The sequence below is a fragment of the Capsella rubella genome, unplaced genomic scaffold, assembly GCF_000375325.1.
Source record: "Capsella rubella cultivar Monte Gargano unplaced genomic scaffold, Caprub1_0 scaffold_3, whole genome shotgun sequence".
Classification (NCBI taxonomy): Eukaryota; Viridiplantae; Streptophyta; class Magnoliopsida; order Brassicales; family Brassicaceae; genus Capsella; species Capsella rubella.
In genome coordinates, this window is record NW_006238921.1 from 805,136 (window position 1) to 825,188 (window position 20,053).

At 37.6% G+C, this 20,053-nt stretch overlaps 5 protein-coding genes across 8 annotated transcripts; 3 read left to right on the plus strand and 2 right to left on the minus strand.

The window, feature by feature from the left end:
- Positions 1-108: 108 nt before the first annotated feature.
- Positions 109-1,697, plus strand: LOC17892243. 2 transcript variants are annotated; one of them, XM_006298924.2, is made up of 8 exons: positions 109-304; positions 384-511; positions 623-683; positions 768-816; positions 954-1,008; positions 1,099-1,186; positions 1,290-1,408; positions 1,504-1,697. In XM_006298924.2, exons 1-8 carry the CDS (start codon positions 142-144, stop codon positions 1,564-1,566), a joined length of 726 nt encoding a protein of 241 aa, XP_006298986.1. In that variant the 5' UTR covers positions 109-141; the 3' UTR covers positions 1,567-1,697. The 2 variants fall into 2 exon arrangements, with proteins under 2 accessions (XP_006298986.1, XP_023641656.1); XM_023785888.1 differs by having other exon boundaries at positions 960-1,008.
- Positions 1,621-4,777, minus strand: LOC17892462 (dehydrogenase/reductase SDR family member 7). Its single transcript, XM_006296553.2, has 13 exons — positions 4,700-4,777; positions 4,467-4,595; positions 4,303-4,358; positions 4,167-4,200; positions 3,973-4,071; positions 3,734-3,882; positions 3,571-3,609; positions 3,335-3,427; positions 2,797-2,895; positions 2,485-2,586; positions 2,202-2,285; positions 2,061-2,126; positions 1,621-1,885 (listed from the first exon to the last, which is right to left on the minus strand). The coding sequence occupies exons 2-13, from the start codon at positions 4,540-4,542 to the stop codon at positions 1,790-1,792; spliced, it is 993 nt and encodes a 330-aa protein (XP_006296615.1). The 5' UTR covers positions 4,543-4,595; positions 4,700-4,777; the 3' UTR covers positions 1,621-1,789.
- Positions 4,623-8,525, plus strand: LOC17892280 (U1 snRNP-associated protein usp106). Of its 2 annotated transcripts, XM_006297776.2 has the most exons (13): positions 4,656-4,912; positions 5,341-5,393; positions 5,720-5,888; positions 5,973-6,036; positions 6,270-6,349; positions 6,451-6,598; positions 6,897-6,958; positions 7,041-7,103; positions 7,329-7,387; positions 7,720-7,801; positions 7,882-7,910; positions 8,007-8,234; positions 8,323-8,525. In XM_006297776.2, exons 1-13 carry the CDS (start codon positions 4,766-4,768, stop codon positions 8,339-8,341), a joined length of 1,203 nt encoding a protein of 400 aa, XP_006297838.1. In that variant the 5' UTR covers positions 4,656-4,765; the 3' UTR covers positions 8,342-8,525. The 2 variants fall into 2 exon arrangements, 1 of the variants encoding a protein (XP_006297838.1); XR_002834620.1 differs by lacking the exons at positions 8,007-8,234; positions 8,323-8,525 and adding an exon at positions 7,531-7,568 and having other exon boundaries at positions 4,623-4,912.
- Positions 8,526-8,836: 311 nt separating this feature from the next.
- On the minus strand, positions 8,837-9,388 carry LOC17893847. Its single transcript, XM_006298950.2, has one exon. It carries the CDS (start codon positions 9,235-9,237, stop codon positions 9,019-9,021), a length of 219 nt encoding a protein of 72 aa, XP_006299012.1. The 5' UTR covers positions 9,238-9,388; the 3' UTR covers positions 8,837-9,018.
- Positions 9,389-11,187: 1,799 nt separating this feature from the next.
- Positions 11,188-20,004, plus strand: LOC17893980 (protease Do-like 7). Of its 2 annotated transcripts, XM_023785734.1 has the most exons (25): positions 11,189-11,604; positions 11,896-11,966; positions 12,234-12,368; positions 12,545-12,603; positions 12,813-12,849; positions 13,164-13,289; positions 13,677-13,766; positions 14,183-14,248; positions 14,343-14,399; positions 14,504-14,569; positions 14,795-14,902; positions 15,237-15,317; positions 15,651-15,700; positions 15,852-16,017; positions 16,406-16,532; positions 16,632-16,882; positions 17,430-17,612; positions 17,687-17,792; positions 17,921-18,091; positions 18,176-18,255; positions 18,337-18,564; positions 18,692-18,907; positions 19,108-19,265; positions 19,400-19,511; positions 19,654-20,004. In XM_023785734.1, the coding sequence occupies exons 1-25, from the start codon at positions 11,319-11,321 to the stop codon at positions 19,816-19,818; spliced, it is 3,195 nt and encodes a 1,064-aa protein (XP_023641502.1). In that variant the 5' UTR covers positions 11,189-11,318; the 3' UTR covers positions 19,819-20,004. The 2 variants fall into 2 exon arrangements, with proteins under 2 accessions (XP_006296875.1, XP_023641502.1); XM_006296813.2 differs by having other exon boundaries at positions 11,188-11,604; positions 16,406-16,882.
- The last annotated feature ends 49 nt before the right edge of the window (positions 20,005-20,053 follow it).

Here is a 20,053-nt window from a genome sequence, read left to right on the forward strand (position 1 = left end):
GACAACGTTTTCACTTCCGTATCAGATATGTTTTCAATTTTGTCAGATCATCTTGTAGTATTTGCAAACTTGAGGGTATTTTAACGAAATTTTCTTAATTAAGAAGAGGCTTATCGATTTACTCTGGCGTTTTTGACGAAAATGGAGCAACCGACATCGCCGGGAACAGAGTCCGTGAACCTCCGTGAATGCATGGAATCACTGCTATGTTTTACCCTCCGCTCTCACTTATATGAACCCGTTCCAAGTTTCGATCTCGACCTGACCAGAGATTTTTGCCTCCATCTCCTCGAGGATGATTCAGGTGAGTTTTGCTCATTGTGAAACTGGAATGCTAAGGAGACATAACTGAAATTTCGCATAATTATTTTTTCAATGAGCAGAGAAACCTGCGGTTTACAAGCTTCTAGCAAGGGCTCTGTCTGAATGTCTAGCTTCCGTGGGTGATAAAAATTCTAACTTGGAGAAATACAGCAAACTGTTCCATGGCTTGGGACATGACTTGGTAAATGTATGTAACTAAGTATGAAAACTTAGAATCTCAACTTCTGGCTATTTGCATCGAAACAGAGTGGGAAAATTTAGTTAGGAATTTTTACACAGAAAAGCTTCGTTCTTTCAGATGTTGAAGAAGGTAAACTTTGAGCTTCATGTCCAAGAGCCTTATTTCACACAATTGAAAGGTAAAGTTTCTGTTTACTTGAGTGTAGTAGACAGTTTACTTTGCTCCATCTCATTTTTGTTTCCCGGTGCCGCTCATTCGCCAGATGGTTTGAAAACTGTTGAAGGAAGATGTGCAGTGGGAGACTACATGGGGTCTGTTTTTTTTATCTTTGTTGATGAACAGAACCATTACATTTTCATCTCTTGTTTTTCCTTTTCCGGGTTTTGACTACAAAATTTGTCTACTCAGTACCTTACTAGTTAGCTTTATGTTTCCTTTGGATTCTCAGAATTAGTTCAGGAGCTTTTATCTTGTTCAATAAATGCTTGCTGCTTGAAGTTCAGGTAACTCCACTAATCGTTGTATCTCTGTCAATTCTTCATTGTGAGCTCAAACACTGTACATTTTTTAATTAACCCTTTTGATGAGGGCAGGACGTTCACCATTATACTTCATTCTCAGAAATGCTGAGAGTAGAGGGTCTTGCCAAAGTTCTTCCTGGAGTTCAGGTTATAGAAGAAGGTTTAGATCTTTACCATTGTTACTTAAACAGCATAAAACGTTTAGAAAAGTATCTCTTTTGCTATTTGGACGGTTCTAACCTGAATTATGTTATTATCTGCAGGTGTTCGAGTTTACAGAAACTTTTACTCTGAAGAGAAGGAAAGATTGAACGGTGTTGTAGCCATTCGTGTTGCAAAACCAGCTAATCAACCTTATGAAGCTTTGGCAGGAGTATTATCTGTGAGTTTCTGGCAGCAAGTCAAACCCCAAAAGCTTTAGTTAGTCTTTAATGTATGCGTCATATAGGTTCTTTCTTTTTGGTTCTTCTTTTGTAGGAACTGAAGTCCACTGGGATCAAAAGTCTGTTGGATGACTATACAGCCACAATTACCTTGTAGTTCCATTTGAACACATTTCGAGCGCACCAACTACCAAGGTCAAGGTGTTTGATATTTTTAAACTTGAACGTTGTAAAACCAACGTGGATGTTGTGTATAGCTAAAATACAGAAGATTGCCATCGTTTCTTACTTATTGAGCAACTCACAAGGCTACAAATTGCTAGTTATTTAACAACCAAACAGACACTAACATAAACACCAACTAACTACATCAACACCTTCTAAATATCCTTTGTTTTAGTCTTCTTCCTGAACAGTAAATTCCATGAGTATGTGTTGCCTTTCTTTTCTGCAACCTCCACACGATTCCCTCCCACCTGCAAGTAATTCGTTTTCGTCAAAAAAGTTGCCTTACAGAAAAATAGTAATTGCCTCTGTTCTATCTTGATTTTCTTTTTAAGTCAAAAATGTTTTCTGTCACATGTTAATGGAAAAGAAAACGAACTCTGACACCAGTAACTTCTGAAAAAGATAAACGGATGAACAAAGTACCTTGTCCATGAGCCAGAAGCCAAGAGAAGGCATGTACTGCACTAGATACATCACGAGCAGTACCGGCTGTAAAGTGCGAAAAGAAGCTTATATATCTGCATTTAAACCGAGTGTAACATATGCAATTTGAGAAAGAAGTACCTGACATGAAATCCAAGCCTCCTTCAAGTTATGAGATGCAGCTATTATAGTCAGTTCTGCACATCGTTCAGATGACACACGCTTCTGTGTGGCAAAGAAAATTCATGTATTAGATGCTTGAGTGGAAATAAAAAGAGAAAGGACTCTGATAGACGATCCTAATGTTGAAAAGGACAAGGAGTCTTTGTGTCTACAAGACTAATTAGTAGTTAAAGGAAATGCGGAAGTAATAAACCAGGTGACAACTTAACCAACAAATCACAATTATAATCAGTTAACCAACCTCAGGAGACTTCTTGTCTTCCGAAGTTGATGTTCCTGTACCATTCAAGGTTTCTATTGGACCAGGACAAACGACAGTAACCTTGATTCCCTTCTGACAGAACTGAGACCATGGGAAGATACTGAGAGTTATTATACTTTATGGTGCTATTTTCAGCAATTAGTAAAAAAGGAGTGTAAAAGAAAAAAATCAAACCAGCAAATAATTTTATTAACAATCTGGGATAGCTGCGAGTTTTCTAACGTGACTTTCAATAGTCATTTGCTGCCAAATAATTAGCAAGCACCTTAGTTTCTTTAACTGTCAACATACCTCAGAACGCAAGCTGTGGAAGTAGCCGTTCAGAGCATGCTTTGAAGCAGAATATATAGCCTGTCCAGGTGATGGCACCTTTCCTGCAGCACTGCTTATCTGTAGATTGACATGAATTATTAATCTTGACATTTATCTCAAGAAAATGGACAATCAACACATACAAGAATAGCTAGTCATATAGCATTACTTCTATGAATTATTAATCTTGACATTTATCTCAAGAAAATGGACAATCAACACATACAAGAATAGCTAGTCATATAGCATTACTTCTCAAGATATATATGTATATGGTAAAATAATTTATAAGCTGCCTAGCAGGCGAAAATAAACCAAAAGAAACCTTAAGCTGTCTAAATAGCCTCAAATTTAACATATTTGGTCAAAGATTCAATAGTGTGATTTCAACCTTAGACTAATATATAAAAACGCAATATATATACATATCCATAAACTATGATATGAAGCTCAATCCCGACACATCCACAAAATTGGGGCACTAAACAAAAACTATCCCCGGTTAGTCTCAACGTACCACAACAAAATGGCCACCTCCTTGGTTTAGCATATAAGGAGCTACCAACTTTGTGAGAGTTATTGTCCCAAAGACATTAACATCGAATGTAGTCTGCACACAAAGTGAATAACCATATGTCAACTTCAAAAAATATTTGAAAACCATACTTATCCTACTTATTACAGGCTAAGACAAATCTGGCAATCAAAACACATAAAAATTTTTTGCCTACGGATTTTACATAATCATCTTACCTTGAGAGTTTCCTCAGTTGCATCCGATGCCTTGGATTTCTGCAAGAAATAGATTTGGTGAGGATACGCCCTTGAACAAAAAATTAAAGCTTCAACTAAAAAACCCTCTAGCCTAAGACTCTCTGTTGAGCATATACAAAACATTAGCACGGTAATTACTTACGGGACGCTCATAGGCAGCGTTGTGAACCAAATAGTCAACACCAGCCCCAGGAAAAAGCGACACTGCTTGCTCTACAACATGTTTGAGCGATTCTTCGCCACTAGCTAAATCTAAAGGCAAAACCTTTACATCTTCTGGAGCGTATTTACCTAGAAGAACACAGAGTCAATTCCATCCCGTGTCAATCAACAGAAAGCTCAGAATTCAAAAGTGGAGAGTTTTCATTTATTCACTGGTACCTTTGAGTTCACTCTTAACCCGTTCCAGTTCAGCTTTATTTCTCGCGGAGAGAATAAGCTTGGCATCTAAACTTGCAAACTGTTTAGCAAGAATTTCCCCTGAATCCAAATCAATCATAAACATGAACAGTAAGTAGCCACAATAAAAGGATTTGAGAAATTTATCCTCAGATAATCCTAAAAACAGGAGTTACCAATTCCACGGCTAGCCCCTGTGATCCAGACAACCTGAGCGAAACCAAGAAATCTGAATTAATTCTCAGAAACTGAAATTATCAAAAACTCAAACCATTGCCACTAAATTCCATATTTCGTATGTCAATCCAGTACCTTGCCTTCAATGGCTTCGCGCTTCACATGCCTCTTAGAAATCAGGGTGAAATCTCCTACAGATAGCAAAGATCAATCCTTGTTACAGAATATATAAATAGTTCTGATCACAAGCAGAAACGAAAATGAGTTCACGTTGCATTAGTACTCTTCCGAGTTATTACCATCGGCGAGTGCGAATTTGACGAGCAGACCGATAAGAAGGATGACTCCGAGGGAGACGAAGAGTAGAGTCAGCATTTTCTCGGATTGAGCAACGGCGAAGAACGAAGCGACCAAATCTTACCCAAATACTGGTCAAAACATGTTGACGGATATAAATATAGGGTTAAATCATAAAATTTTTGATATTAAGGTACCTGTATGCAATTAATATTAAATACGAAAATCTTCTTACATCCAGTGCAATAGTTTCTATCATCTTCGATCAAAAACCCCAAATTGGGGAGTACCATAAACGAAGATGGATGCCATAAGGAAGCAGCTTGATGTGCTCATGGGAGCAAACCGGAACGGCGACGTTCAGGAGGTGAACCGCAAATACTATGACCGCGATGTGTGTCGTCTTTACTTGTCTGGTCTCTGCCCTCACGATCTCTTTCAGTTGACGGTGCGTTGCTATCACGATCTCTTTGAGTCTCCAGTTGTTTTTATTTGTCAGTTTATTGCTGATCCTTTGGAAAAAAAAAACCCCTAATTTCATGATTGAGCTGAATATTTGTGTCTGCGTTAGCTCGAATTGACACATGGTTTTTGTTACTTGATATAGTATTCTGGTGATCTTCCGAACTCCATTGTTGGCTAGATAACACCAACAGTGTGCAAATTTGTACCTCAATTGCCATTACATAAGTCAGCATTTTACCTTTCTATAGTTGAATACTGTAGACTTTAGAGTGCGAAGGAGTTGTATATCTTAATTCTGAAATTTTGTATTTGCTTCGCCGATTTCTATGAGTGTATGTCTAGTAATTTAGTTCAGGACTACTTTTAGTTGAATAATTACTGATGCTTCTTTTATATTTCTGTTTTTATCAGAAAATGGATATGGGACCTTGCCCAAAGTTGCACTCTTTGCAGCTTAGGAAAGAGTATCCTTTTTTTTTAAGTAAGTTTAGTATTTATCTTCTACTGTTACTACGAAGGTCGCTTTTGTCACTTCCATGATGAACTACTTTCATGGCTCCTCTCAATTGAATCTGGTAACTGAACATGGTTATTACTTGGGTAGCTGTCTGTTCTTCTTCCTAGCTTTTTAGATACTTTTGCTAACTGGCTAGTGTATATGAGATTAGCTCTCACCTTGGATTTTGTGTTTCAGGCAGATTAGTTACCAATTGGTTGTTATATTTAGTTTAGGTCTACAGTGGCATGTTGTTATCTTTCCACTTCCTGTGTTTCTTTAACTCGCCCTTAGATATCAAGAAGCAAGGGCAAAAGGTGTTGATAACTACGATAGGGAATTGGAAGATGCCATAGACAGGCTCATTGTTGAGTGTGATAGGAAGATTGGTAGGGCCCTTAACCGTCTTCAAGAAGAGGATGCCAAAGCTGCCATTGCCATTTCAGTCTCTGAAGTCACTCAGGTGATAATTTGATTTTGAAATTTGGTTGGCGTGTAAGTTTGCTACATTCAGGTTTGTTCATCATCTTTCGTCGTTTAACTGCAGACACCTGAAATTCTCGAGTTATCAGAGAAAATCAAAGAGAAGATGAAGGAAGCAGATTTGCATGGTAAAAATTAAAAGAATATTTCCCAGAAAAATTTATGTGCTTTTTCCGGCTTTTGAAACTCCTTTTGTTATGTAAAGGGTTATTGTACTGTCAATTAAGAGCGTCACTGGTTTGCTTATGTACAAATCGGATGATCTTTGGATAGTATAATTTTTTTTTTGCTAATAATTGTTGTCTGGTTATCTAATTTTCAGATGCTGGTAGTCTTTAAATGTTATGATGTCACTTTGCAGATCTTGAAGGCAAAATGGATCTTAAGATTAGAGCTCTTGAGTTAGTCGAAGAGATGAGGATCAAGAGAGCTGACCAACAGGTGAATTTGCATTCTTATCAGTTTGATGATCACTTTTGCTTTCTTACTTCACCTATGGCAAGTTGGCAACTAAAAATTCCTTTGTCTTGTTTTTCATGTAGGCAGTGCTGCTGTTGGAAGCCTTCAACAAAGATAAGGCATCATTACCACAACCCGTTCCAGCTCAACCACCATCTTCCGCATTGCCTCCACCGGATCCTCGCACTCAAGAAATGATAAATGAGAAACTGAAGAAGGCTGAAGATCTTGGTAAGAAAATAACCCTAATTTGTATGTGGTTATTGTTTTTCTATGGTCATCGTAATTTAGAGCTCATTAACTAGCCGCTGTAGTGAAATATTGAAACTGCTAAATATTCATAGTCTAGTGTTCCCTGCCGGTTGGGAATTTCCGCTGGCTCATCCAAGATTTCCTGACCTACAATTGCTTAAATTGTATATACCTAAGATGGAAATGTCTTCCCTTAGTATGTTATTATACCTATGTTAAGGAAACACTGGACTTCACAAAGATTGAAATAGAGTGTTCTGATTATATGTTTACTTAGGTGAACAAGGAATGGTTGATGAAGCACAGAAAGCACTGGAAGAGGCTGAAGCTCTTAAGAAGGTGTATTCTCGTTCTTAAGATCAATTTATTTTTCCCTACATTTATTAATTACTAATGATTTTTGGGCTTACATTTGTTTCAGCTTACAGTTAGACGAGAACCAGCAGCAGATTCAACGAAGTACTCTGCTGTTGATGTGCGCATTGTAAGTTAACTTCATTCCTCCCAGTGAGGCCCTCAAGATTCATATTCCTTATATATTTATTAGTTTGTTTTATTAAAAGGACTGTTGAATTCAGGATGATAAAAAGTTTAGGTGAATAGTAATAGTTAACTTAAGTGGATTCGTTTGATTTTTCCAATAAAAAAATTATTCGGGACAAAAGTATAACATCTTCTACCATCGCTTACTGTTTCTATATTATCTCAGACAGACCAAAAGTTGCGTCTATGCGACATATGTGGAGCATTCTTGAGCGTCTATGACAGGTTAAGTTCCTTGCTCAAACTTTCTGCGTTATTGTTTCCCTTTTGGATTGAAAGAGAAAAAAAAAAAGCTAGATTTAGATTCTCGAGTTGCAAGTGGTTCAACTATTGACTCCGGCTGTTGTACCTCCTCCTTTCACCAGCAGGCTTTTTGGGCAGGATTACTTTTGCAGCTATAATAAATGTGCGTTCTTTTCTTGAATTTGTTGTGCATGAAGGATCGTACTAGTATAGATTAACTAATGGATTTTTTTAACATTAAGCTGTTTTGATATGCTATCGTCAAATGATTTTGTCATTTGGCTATGCTAATTGGATTTTTTGTGATGCAATAGTGATCGTCGTTTAGCTGATCATTTTGGTGGGAAGCTTCATTTAGGTTACATGCTAGTCCGGGACAAATTGAAAGAGCTTCTGGTAAACTAATAACATAATCCACTCATCTGTGATATTGGATGAATATTGTCTGTTCTTATATTTCGCTTTGTTTTCTTCAGGATGAGAAGACCAATTTCCGCAAGGAAAGGTTAGGTTTTATAGTTTTATATCTAGCTCCTATTTGATTGTCTTTCTTACTGTTTTGGATCTTTGAAACTGTCTTAATTGTGAAAACCATTCGTAGGTCAAAGGAAAGGAACAGTAAGGAGAGGGAATCAAGTAAAGACCGAGAGAAAGAGAGAGGAGCTAGTAGTGAACGTCGAAGAGATTATGATCGCAGGAGCAGAGATCGAGATAGGCACCATGACCGTGATCGTGAACAAGACAGAGACTATGATCGGTCACATTCAAGAAGACGTAGGTCACGCTCACGGTCCAGGTCCAGAGACAGAAGGGACTATGATCGCCATAGGTAATATAAAACCAGAGTCTTTGTTTTTTGTCAGAAAAAGAAGTCCATATCTTTCTTACAAATGGTTATGTCAAATTTCTCTTTGCAGGCGTCACAACCGCTACTAGATCGGTCTTGATGTCTATCAAGGTTCACAAGTTAAACAAATATCGTTTTAGGATCCATCACCGATACTTCTTTTTGCCTGCATGTATGAATCTAGCTTTCGTACAAATTTCACACCTTTTTTTGTTACCACCTACTTAAGACTTGAGACTTAAGAGAAGCAAGAAGTTTTTATATGACCAGTTAGCTCTTTTGACCTCAAAAAAAAAATGACCGGTCAGCTCTCATCTAAGAGGCGTATACATGCAACACTATTATCGAACGAAACAACCATGAAACTATTTGATTCCGAAACTATCAATTTACCACGATTACAATCGTCGATGCACACAAATAAAAGTGAGATTAGAAATTTTATGACTTTTGGAGTAATTATCCTTCCTCGATTACAGTTTTAATTTTGTTTCTAGTCCAATTATTTCGGTTAAAGACAAATTTATCCCCTTTAATTTCTTGTCTCGATTATAAATTGAGGACTCTTGATAACGACTTTAAAAAATTGAAATCGGAGATTTATTAACTTATTCACGTACAGTACTTGGGTAATTAAAGCATTAAAGGTTCCCAATGGAAGAAAAGAAAGATAAGATACGATATGGCTTAGAAACATACATGATACATAATACAATATAGTAATAAGTTACTCAAAAGTCATAAAGTGAGATCATGAAAGTCATAATCATATGGGAATGGAACGAGAGACTTTGGGATAAACATGGGTGGCCGGATGACCCATAATGCGGCGACCCTTTGCGTGTTTAAATATATACACCAATGCTCCGACCGGCCATTCCACTATTCCGGCTGCTACAAACGCCACAAGCCCTAACGTCGGTCCTACCACTTTGCATCTGCAAGGGTTTCCTCCCGTTCCGCACTGCACGCATATCGGAATCATCGTTCGTGAAAGTTTGATCAAAGCTATGAAATGTTTGTGGATGTTAGAGGGATATGATGTATGGAATGTGAGTAGAACAAGAAGTGGAAGATTATAGAGAGCTGGATTGTGATGTTTATATAGAGACTCAAGCGAATCATTTCACACTCTTTTTAAATTGTTCTTCTTGTTTTATCTTAATACTATATTTATTGATCTTAAGTACGTAGGGTCGGTCCTTGGTTATTCTTATATTCACGTTAACACGTGTTGTGTTCGAAAGCTGTACATCTGGGGTTGAGGTCGATACGTGTTTCCTTCTCTCTTTATCTCAGTCATCGTTCTCGCAAGATCATTGGTGACATCGGTATTTCTTCGGGGTTCTTCGCCCAATGGACATCACATGGAAGTTACCAAGACCAAAAATAGATGGGCCTAAAACAGGCCGGACTCAAAATCACCGGACCAATCCATATATCAACTAAGCTTAATAGTAGTAACCAAAATAGTTGAACTTATCAAAATTAGAGACTTGTTCAAAACTGAAGACCTTTTGCATTGTAATGCAGAATGCGTATGATCTGGTCTCCACCAAATCCCATATTAGGTGATGTATAGATATGACACTGAGTACACTGTACATGCACATGCATGTTGTTTATATATATCTACTTTATTGTTGTTTCGCAAGTCTCGATATTAGAAGACATTTCCTATCAATCAAGATCATGATCATGATGAAAGCCAAACCTCTGCTTCTAGTCTTCTTCTCCATGTTTGTCGTATTACACTGTCTCGCTAATCAAGCCAGCTCTGATTCTCCCCTGGAACATACCGCAATTATAACTCAGCCAGCGGTCCAAGACTCTTGCGTTAATTCTTGTGCTCATCAGCCGCCGCCGTTGCCACCACGAAAGACTTACTGCAGTAGGTCGTCTTCATCTCCACCTCCGCCGAAATACATGTACGTGACCGGTGTGCCGGGGGAACTCTACCGGACCGAACCAGATGACCAATGGGGCTATGATTCTAGCGCAAACCATAATTCCGTTAAGAATCTCTTGGTTATTGTAATTGTGGTGTTTGTAAGCAATCTTTATGGATAGCTCTGAAACACGATATTTTGCATCGTAATTAATATGTATCTTCGAATTAATTATACTGTTGTCTAATTTGTCGAGTAAATCGTTTTTTCTAAGTAAATCGTTCTTTTAACCAAAGCACAGACTAACATTTTTCCAAACGTGATTATAATGTAAAGTCTTAAGTCTTAAGCACTCAGTGATCTTAAGTTGATCAAACAAAAAGTGTCATCCTCACCAAATAAAGTTGAGACTGTTAAACACGTACGTTAACTAATTGAAATAATAACTCATGCAAGCTTTTCAAAAATGTTACTATTTTCATATTATTTTGAGCGACGGCTGGTTTTCTATATTTTTAAAGACTTACGATTTGGATGTTTTTTTTTTAAAACCCACCAAAAAGAAAAAGAAAAAGGAAAAAACTTTGGTGACTTTTGGATAATTGACATTAGACATGCGCAAACACTCCACTATCAGATTAACAAATCATATAATTAATTAAATTATTATTTTCTTAACAACTTATAAGTATTATAGTAATCCGCATGACGGTATAACTTATTTTTGCTTATTGCATGCATAAACTCTCTCTCTCTCTCTCTTAAGTCTTTCTTAATCAAGTTCAGCTTTCTGAAAAAGTTTTTTTTTTCTGCAATAATCAACTTCTACGATTACGCTACAAAACAAAATTACCTCATTTTTACAAAAATAATAATAAATCCGCTAGAAGCCAAGTCCCCCCAATGGTCAAAATAAAATAAAAATCTAATCTCTATTTTATGGAATAGTTTTAATTTCAAATTATCATAACAGCATATTTAATTGAAGTCATGTACTATACATACTTAACAACTAATCGGAGCACTTAAGAATATAATAAAATCTCTTTGAAGAGGCAAATAAAATCATCAGATTTCTCTTATTTTTTCCCCCAATCTTGATAGAGTAGAGAGTCCAATCCAAAACCCTAAACCCCATTCCCGCGGATTTTCTCCCCGAAGCTGATACGGAGACCAAATGGGAGATCCGTTGGAGAGATTGGGATCACTGGCGTCAATGGCTACTGAGTCTGGCATGAAGGAGGACTTGTGCGTTGAGATCGATCCTCCGTTAACTGAATCCGTTGCCACCGCCGAAGACTGGCGTCGTTCTCTCGGCAAGGTTGTTCCCGCCGTCGTCGTACTCCGCACAACGGCCTGCCGCGCCTTCGACACCGAGTCCGCCGGTGCCAGCTATGCTACTGGGTTCATCGTTGATAAGCGACGTGGGATCATCCTCACCAATCGCCATGTGGTTAAGCCTGGTGCGCGCTTTTACTTGTTGAAATCTCTTAATATGGACGTAATTGATCTGATACGAGCTTAGGGAGCAGCTGCATCATCAATCACACACAAATTTTCTTCTGTAGTGGAACTTTAGAAGTGATTCGGATAGCTGTCTAGAAACCGGTTAGCTCGGCTCGGAAATGACAATGCTCTGATTCTAAGTTCTAGGTCGATATGGATATATGTTGGTCGTTCCTGCTGGGTTTGAGTAGACAAAGAATCTCTTTAGCGTCCAGTGATTCATTTGGATATGCTTTCTTCTTATGTAGGCCCAGTAGTTGCTGAGGCAATGTTTGTGAACCGCGAAGAAATCCCAATCTATCCTGTATATAGAGACCCGGTAAGTCTTTCATTCTAATCCTTAGATCAGATTTCGCTTTTCACCCTTTTCCTGCTTCCCTTTTAGTATGAAAATTTGGCATCACGGTCCAGAATGTTTTGGTATGGGCAGAGGCGTTAGTTTTGCTTTTGTGTTGTTACGGTTCTATTATTCTATATCATACATCTGCAGGAGCTAGAATTTATGTCTCATCTTATATATTTTAGTTTTCTCCCTTCTTGTCTTTTCCCTCGTCATCAGGCTGACATTCTTTGGTATTATTTTCAGGTCCATGACTTTGGCTTCTTTTCCTATGATCCCAGTGCAGTACAGTTTCTGTCTTATGAAGAAATTCCTCTTGCCCCAGAGGCGGCTTCTGTTGGACTTGAAATTAGGGTTGTTGGAAATGATAGCGGAGAAAAGGTAACATATTTTAAATGAGGTCTCAACTGTCTTGCTATTTGTCAAGTTAGCTAAGTTACCTGTCACATCTCAAACATAGATTGCAAAAAAAGAAGACATTGTTTTTTTTTTTTTGGTGAATTAAGACGCACTTATGGATGACAAATGCTTCTAGTAACTGGAGTGTGGATTTGCAGGTTTCCATACTGGCTGGTACTCTTGCGCGGTTGGATAGGGATGCTCCACATTACAAAAAGTATTTCTGCTTCACTGATCATGTTTTATAGTTCTGCTTATTTCTCAACATAAAAAGTTGTTGGTGATACTTGTGACTTGCATGGAATCTTTTTAAATTCATATATGTAGTAATTTTTGAACTCGTAATATATCATCGGTACCTTTAATAGATTTTTTTTAATGGCTGGCTACTTGCTTTGTAAAAATCAATTTTTTTTTTTGGTGCAGAGATGGTTATAACGACTTCAATACGTTTTATATGCAAGTAAGTGATTATGTCCTCTTAGATTTTAATTAATTTACTAACTTATTTGAACTAAGTTGCATGCTGTCTTCCCCGAGTCAGAATCTTGTTTAATCTTTTAGTCGTGTCATGCTTATGATTTTTATTGATTTATTCCTGTTTCCACAACAAAATGTGTCTCTCAATCGTATTTACTTTAAATTATCTCGAGTCCACCAACTAGGGTAAAAACTTCCTGTTTGTAGCTTATTGTGTAATATTCAAGTATGTTAGGCTACTGTTATTCAAAGTGTAAACCTTACACATATGCTACTGTTTGCTAATATTGTTTATAGGCAGCATCAGGTACTAAAGGTGGTTCAAGTGGTTCTCCTGTCATTGATTGGCAAGGCAGGGCGGTAGCTTTGAATGCTGGCAGCAAGTCATCAAGTGCATCTGCCTTCTTCCTACCACTTCAACGGGTAAGCAATCTCTCTTTTTCATTTACTCATTTTCGATTCTTAAGTTACGAGTAAATGGTGTAACTAATTTAGCCACTGAAACAACCCCTGTAAATTCAGAACATTAGATTATTATGTAGCTTCTGCTTCTGCCAAAGCTAAGAATTGGTAAATGTGTATAGAGCCTCCATCAGAGGATTGTTCAATGTATTTAGTCTTCCGGAAAATAGTTTATGCTGAAAGTTCGTAAAATGTTCCAAAAGAGCTATACTTGACATCTCTTCTTCTCTTATATGGGGATCTGACTATCTAGTAGGAAGCATAAAAATCATTCCGTAGCCCCACTATTAATTTGAAGTTTAGTCAGTAATTTGCTTAGTGATCAAGTATTGTTTTTGTGTTTGGAAGGTTGTTAGGGCGTTCAGTTTTCTCCAAAAAAGCATTGACTCGTGCACGGATAAGCCAAAAGCAGTTCATATTCCTCGTGGTACACTTCAGGTTTGTTTTTTCCCTCTCTGATTTTGAGACTCTTCATACTGTTGTTAAGAAAGTTTCCACGAGTATTAATTTTGGCTTTCTCTCTCTCTTTTTTTTTTTTTTAAATAGCTAGGTTCAGTTTTTTTTCTGAAAAATTACTCATACTGTTACATGGTATGTCAATTAAATGTATGTGATTTGAATGTTGTGTTCAAATCCTAGGGGGAAAATGTATACCTTGAAGTTCGTGAATATTTATTTTATTTGGACTACTGTGGCTGGTGATAGTAGGTTATCTTTGGGATCTGAAGTAGTTCATGGTTTTATTTCTATTCACTTTCCATCTATTATTAGATTTGCAGAGATTCAGAGGAAATTCACTCTCTATTACTGGGCGTGGCTTATGTAAGCTTTTATCTGTTTTCTTGTGTATGTAGATGACATTTGTTCATAAAGGATTCGATGAGATACGGAGACTTGGTCTCAGGAGCGAAACTGAACAGGTACATACATTTCCTTCTTACCATCTTGTAGGGCATCAGTTTTCCTCGTTTCGCACACTGAAACCTTAAAATATGCTATATCTTGGCTGTCTAGGTGGTTCGACATGCATCTCCAACTGGGGAAACAGGAATGCTTGTTGTTGATTCTGTGGTTAGTGCATTGTTTCGTTATTAACACACATCACAATAGTTGTAACGAAGAATATAAGCACAGTTAACTTTTTAACCTATATATGATATGTTGACATGTGGTAGGTGCCAAGTGGCCCTGCTGATAAACATTTGGAGCCGGGAGATGTTCTTGTTCGTGTGAATGGGACAGTAAGTGGTCTTTATTACATCTTCTTAGTGAGATTTTTTTTCTGTTTGCCTCAAGCAATCAAGAATTGTGATATCTTTTGCAGCAACATTAGTAAAGATACATTTAGTTTAGAGATATGTTATTACCTGGCCATAGAACCTATTAATCAGTGTATGTACATTGTCTAGTTCCTTTTTTCCGCGTTTTCATAAATCTGCCTTTTGGTTGTTAATTTGTTATCACAGGTGCTAACACAATTTTTAAGCTTGGAGAATTTGCTTGATGATGGTGTTGGCCAGATACTTGAATTGGAGATTGAAAGGGGTGGACAGCCACTATCTGTTAGTGTATCAGTGAGTTCCATTCTTATATTTTGAACTTTGGTTTTATGTGCCCAGTAGTCTTCTAGGATTTTTTGTTTAGTTTCTGCCCAGTCACATACTGACTTGACCAGTAGGGAAGATTATGCAAAGACGAGAAGTAAAATATATGTAATCGTCTCTCTTTTCTTTTGGTCATTAAATTCTTTTTTGTTGCTCTTTCGTTTTCCCAGATAGATGAAAGAGTTCATCAATTCTTTATGTATAATTTTCATTTAGAATTTCAAAATCTGCTTACATGTTATTCGTACTTCATATCTTTCATAAAAATAAAGAGCCTTATGTGTTTGTGTATTTCCTGCCACAGGTTCAGGATTTACACTCAATCACTCCAGACCACTTCCTGGAAGTAAGCGGTGCTGTAATTCATCCGTTGTCTTATCAGCAGGTAACTTAACTATGACTTGAAAATATATTTTCTGGAAATCTCTGTACCTGCATGCATGGATATATTTGTGTCCTACATTCATGCTACATGTGGAACTATTGTATTTATTTATGGCTTGGGGTTTAAGGTCAGGGATGTTTAGGGTTAATCCGTCATTGAATTTGCATACCAATCTTGCCACTTGTTAATTAAAAACATTTATCTATTTTTTCCAAAGTAAGATATTTAGCACGCTCTTAGATATTTTTATTGATAACAAATGCTTTGGATCAATTTTCACTAACACTTTACTATAAACATTTAGCTGATCTTAAAATATCTGTGATTTAACAGGCTCGCAATTTTCGTTTTCCTTGTGGCCTGGCTTATGTTGCGGACCCTGGGTAAGCTGCTTTACTTCCACCAAAAAAGTGTCACATTTTCTTGATTTAACAGGCTCGTAACTTTCTTGACTGATGTGTCGATATTGTAAATGTAAATGATTTCGTGTCTCTGTATTTCTGGATTTACTTGGAAATGCTCTTTTCTATTCAGATACATGCTATTTAGAGCTGGGGTCCCTCGACACGCTATCATAAAGAAGGTTGCTAATGAGGACATTTCTGGTCTGGGGGATTTAGTATCTGTTCTCTCAAAGCTCTCCAAAGGTGCTCGTGTTCCCTTGGAATATATGTCTCACACTGATCGTCATCGCAAGAAGGTGATATACCTTGTTTAAAAATCTTTTTGCTATACTTCCTAACCCACTGTAAACATATAGTTGTCAATACTTGGTGCTAGCATATTTATGATATTTTGTTAGGGTACTCCATATCAGTATCGTCATTCTTACAAACAATTTGTTGATTCTGTGATAATATCACCTCTCTTCTCGGTGTTCCTAGTATATGTTTTTTGGTGCTGCAGTGCTGCTAGATCTCTGTGATCACTGTCTATGGGAAAATATTATATTTAAATCAATGATTTCCCCACACAATCTTTTGTGTTAGCGACGTTCTTGTCATTAACATTTGCGTTCTTATTTCTTTTTGAACTCTATAATAATACTCAAATGAGAAATACTTATTGTCGGGTTCCATTTCTTGCAGTCTGTGTTAGTCACAATTGATCGTCATGAATGGTACGCTCCTCCGCAGTTGTATACCCGTAATGACAGTTCTGGTTTATGGGATGTGAAACCTGCAATTGAACCTGCTGCTGTTGCGCCATCTATTGGTAATAATGGCTTGCCTATAAGCCAAAATATTTCTATCTGCCATCACGATACAGAACCCATGCATGAAGTGAATGTTCGTGGGGTTACTGATATTGCAGCTATTATGGAAGCCTCTGGTGGGGATGGTTCTCAGAATGATTTTGGCTCGGAAGCAAAGAAACAAAGAGTTGACGATGATTCTCTAGATGGAATTGCTGCAAACGGTTCGTTATATGGCAGTGAATTTAAATCTGATGATGCAATGGCAACAGATAATACAGTTTTAAGAGACTTCGAAGGTGCAACAGCACTTTCTGCTAATGCTTCCTTGGCTGAGCGTGCTATTGAGCCTGCTCTTGTCATGTTTGAGGTAAAGACTAAAACATCTCTCAAAAGTTATCAGTTTCACCAGCAGTTGAAATTTTATACATTTATGTAGTGTGCTATTTCTCACTGTTTCTTTCTTGGTTCTTAATGGCCATTTGATTTTTTCATTGAGTGACAACGTTTGATAACACTTAGTAAGTTTGGGTGTAGCAGTTGATTCCATTAATTTGCATAGAAGATGGGTGTGTCACTGAACTTTTATAAAATAGTATACAATATTGAATTCAAGGTTCAGAATACCTACATCATCAAAGAGTACAAAATGATAACACAAAGTAGTATTTACTTAAATTATTTCCTTAAAACATGTTAGGTTTGGTAATTACTTTTTGAAGTCTGACAGATCATAATCTACGGAGGCTATAAGAAACCATAAATTCTTGGCGAACTGAATTACTATCTTGGTTAAATATTTTCTGGTATATGCGATTGTAATTACATTTCTTTTTTCTTTTGTTCCTTTTTTTGGTCAAAAGTACAGTATGATTAAAGACAGCTTGCATCTGTTGAAATTAACTTCCCGTATACAGGTTCATGTGCCACCATCGTGCAGTCTTGATGGTGTACACTCACAACATTTCTTTGGGACTGGCATCATTATATATCATTCTTCTAGCATGGGACTTGCTGTGGTGGACAAAAACACTGTTGCAATTTCTGCATCTGATGTTATGTTGTCGTTTGCTGCTTTTCCAGTCGAGATTCCTGGAGAGGTTAGATTTTCCCTGAGATTGTTATAGTTAATGGAAGGATGCTTTAGAACTGATCTTTCTTAACTTAACTGCAGGTGGTATTTCTTCATCCTGTTCACAACTATGCTCTTATTGCCTATAATCCATCAGCAATGGGTCCTGCCAGTGCTTCAGTCATTCGTGCAGCTGAGCTACTGCCTGGTATGTTGTTAACCATTTGAAAGTTCCATCATTGCTTATTTGGATATCACCAGCTAACAGACGATCATGCTTTTGTGAAAAGCTGTCTCATACGATTCATGTATATATTGTTGCTATTACCTGAACAGAACCTGCACTGCAACGTGGAGATTCAGTGTATCTTGTCGGATTGAGTAGAAATCTTCAAGCCACATCGAGAAAATCTATTGTAACCAATCCATGTGCAGCCTTAAACATTGGCTCTGCTGATTCTCCACGCTACAGAGCTACTAATATGGAAGTAATCGAGCTTGATACAGGTACGGAATTCAGAGCCTTTGACTTTATATTTAGTTACTTAGACATGTTCAAATCCCACTTCGTTTTTTTCTTGCTTCTTGCAGATTTTGGTAGCTCATTTTCAGGAGCGCTGACTGATGAGCAGGGAAGGATAAGGGCCATTTGGGGAAGCTTTTCGACTCAGGTTCATCTTCCCACTTTGCAGTTTAACTAAGTTTTGTGTTCTTGTTTCCTGACATGCTGCGTTCTTGTGAATTGATTACAGGTTAAATATAGTTCCACTTCGTCAGAAGACCATCAGTTTGTCAGAGGTATCCCGGTATATGCAATCAGCCAAGTCCTTGAAAAAATCATAACCGGTGGAAATGGACCAGCTCTTCTCATAAATGGTGTCAAAAGGCCAATGCCGCTTGTTCGGATTTTGGAAGTTGAGTTGTATCCTACTTTGCTCTCAAAAGCCCGGAGTTTCGGTTTGAGTGATGAATGGATCCAAGTAAGCCATTTTTTTATATAATACGCTATATTTCTGCGTAGATTCTTTATCATACGTCTCTGTGCTTAATATCTTAGTCTAAATGATGCATTCTCAAATTCATTTACTATACTGATTGTTCTGACAGATCCTAGTCAAGAAAGATCCTGTTAGACGTCAAGTTCTGCGTGTTAAAGGTTGCCTGGCAGGATCAAAAGCTGAAAACCTTCTAGAGCAAGGCGACATGGTTCTGGCAGTCAATAAGATGCCAGTTACATGCTTCAGTGACATAGAAGCCGCTTGTCAAACGTTGGATAAGGGCAGCCACAACGATGAAAATCTCAGTCTAACAATCCTTCGACAGGTGACACCATTAACTCCTGTTTCTTGAGACATCTTGTATTTATTTTTTTCTCTGTTATCACCTTAGTCTCTGTATCAATTGATCACGACACCTGTTACGGCAGTAGTTTGTATCCTTGTCTTGAGTTTCTTGACACAAATAATGTAGGTTAAGAAATAATAAGGTCTACGTGTTGATTTAGTCTCTTGTTGGTTTGTTAGGGCCAAGAAATGGAGCTCGTAGTTGGAACTGATAAAAGAGATGGGAACGGAACTACAAGAGCAATAAACTGGTGTGGATGTGTTGTTCAGGATCCCCATCCTGCGGTTCGTGCTCTCGGATTTCTTCCGGAGGAAGGTCATGGTGTCTATGTCACAAGGTACTACTAGTTGTGAGCTATGTATGAGATCTCAATTTGGTTTAACATAAAACCTGGTTCTTACCAACATATTTGTCGCAACCGACTAGAATTCATCAGTTTCTTGGTATTCTCTTTGAAAAATGTTGTTCCAGATGGTGTCACGGAAGTCCTGCACATCGATATGGCCTCTATGCACTTCAATGGATTGTGGAGGTGAACGGGAAGAAGACTCCCGACCTAAACGCATTCGCAGATGCCACCAAGGTATGTCTCGTTCCTTACAAAAAGTTACAGTTCCAATTACTTTGGACCTGAAGAAGAGTTATGGAGCCTTTACAAGAACTACTCTTTTATTCTGATTGAAATATTATTCTAAGATAGTTGCTTGTCGAATTGGTTGCAATAGGAGCTAGAGCACGGGCAGTTTGTGCGTATTAGGACTGTTCATCTTAACGGCAAGCCACGAGTCTTGACTCTGAAACAAGATCTCCATTACTGGCCTACTTGGGAGCTGAGGTTCGACCCAGAGAGTGCTCTTTGGCGGAGAAATATATTGAAAGCCTTGAAGTAAAAGCCTTGATGGTAAATTCTCTGAAAAGCTCTTATGTGTCTCATAGCTCCAACATTGTTGTATTTCTTACTCAAATTCTTCATTAATTCATACTAAAAGAACAGTCACTACAATTTACAGAGAAAAAATACTGAAGGATTTTACGTCCGGTAAAAATATTCAAATCTAGATTATCCATGTCATAAATCTCTTGTCATCTTCGAAATCAAATAATAGCATTAGTCATATCGAGTGA

What these genes read in the sequence shown, in the direction of transcription:
- LOC17892243 (XM_006298924.2), top strand. Translation starts at nt 142, where the DNA reads ATGGAGCAACCGACATCGCCGGGAACAGAGTCCGTGAACCTCCGTGAA. An exon ending in GCAGTGGGAGACTACATGGG is followed by an intron (nt 817 to 953) that starts GTCTGTTTTTTT and finishes TTGGATTCTCAG; the next exon opens with AATTAGTTCAGGAGCTTTTA. An exon ending in GCTTGCTGCTTGAAGTTCAG is followed by an intron (nt 1,009 to 1,098) that starts GTAACTCCACTA and finishes TGATGAGGGCAG; the next exon opens with GACGTTCACCATTATACTTC.
- LOC17892462 (XM_006296553.2), bottom strand. Translation starts at nt 4,542, where the DNA reads ATGCTGACTCTACTCTTCGTCTCCCTCGGAGTCATCCTTCTTATCGGT. An exon ending in GGTTAAGAGTGAACTCAAAG is followed by an intron (nt 3,883 to 3,972) that starts GTACCAGTGAAT and finishes GTGTTCTTCTAG; the next exon opens with GTAAATACGCTCCAGAAGAT. An exon ending in TCCACAGCTTGCGTTCTGAG is followed by an intron (nt 2,587 to 2,796) that starts GTATGTTGACAG and finishes CCATGGTCTCAG; the next exon opens with TTCTGTCAGAAGGGAATCAA.
- LOC17892280 (XM_006297776.2), top strand. Translation starts at nt 4,766, where the DNA reads ATGGATGCCATAAGGAAGCAGCTTGATGTGCTCATGGGAGCAAACCGG. An exon ending in ACGATCTCTTTCAGTTGACG is followed by an intron (nt 4,913 to 5,340) that starts GTGCGTTGCTAT and finishes TGTTTTTATCAG; the next exon opens with AAAATGGATATGGGACCTTG. An exon ending in TCTTTGCAGCTTAGGAAAGA is followed by an intron (nt 5,394 to 5,719) that starts GTATCCTTTTTT and finishes ACTCGCCCTTAG; the next exon opens with ATATCAAGAAGCAAGGGCAA.
- LOC17893847 (XM_006298950.2), bottom strand. Translation starts at nt 9,237, where the DNA reads ATGATTCCGATATGCGTGCAGTGCGGAACGGGAGGAAACCCTTGCAGA.
- LOC17893980 (XM_006296813.2), top strand. Translation starts at nt 11,319, where the DNA reads ATGGGAGATCCGTTGGAGAGATTGGGATCACTGGCGTCAATGGCTACT. An exon ending in GAAATGATAGCGGAGAAAAG is followed by an intron (nt 12,369 to 12,544) that starts GTAACATATTTT and finishes GTGGATTTGCAG; the next exon opens with GTTTCCATACTGGCTGGTAC. An exon ending in CATGGTGTCTATGTCACAAG is followed by an intron (nt 19,266 to 19,399) that starts GTACTACTAGTT and finishes ATGTTGTTCCAG; the next exon opens with ATGGTGTCACGGAAGTCCTG.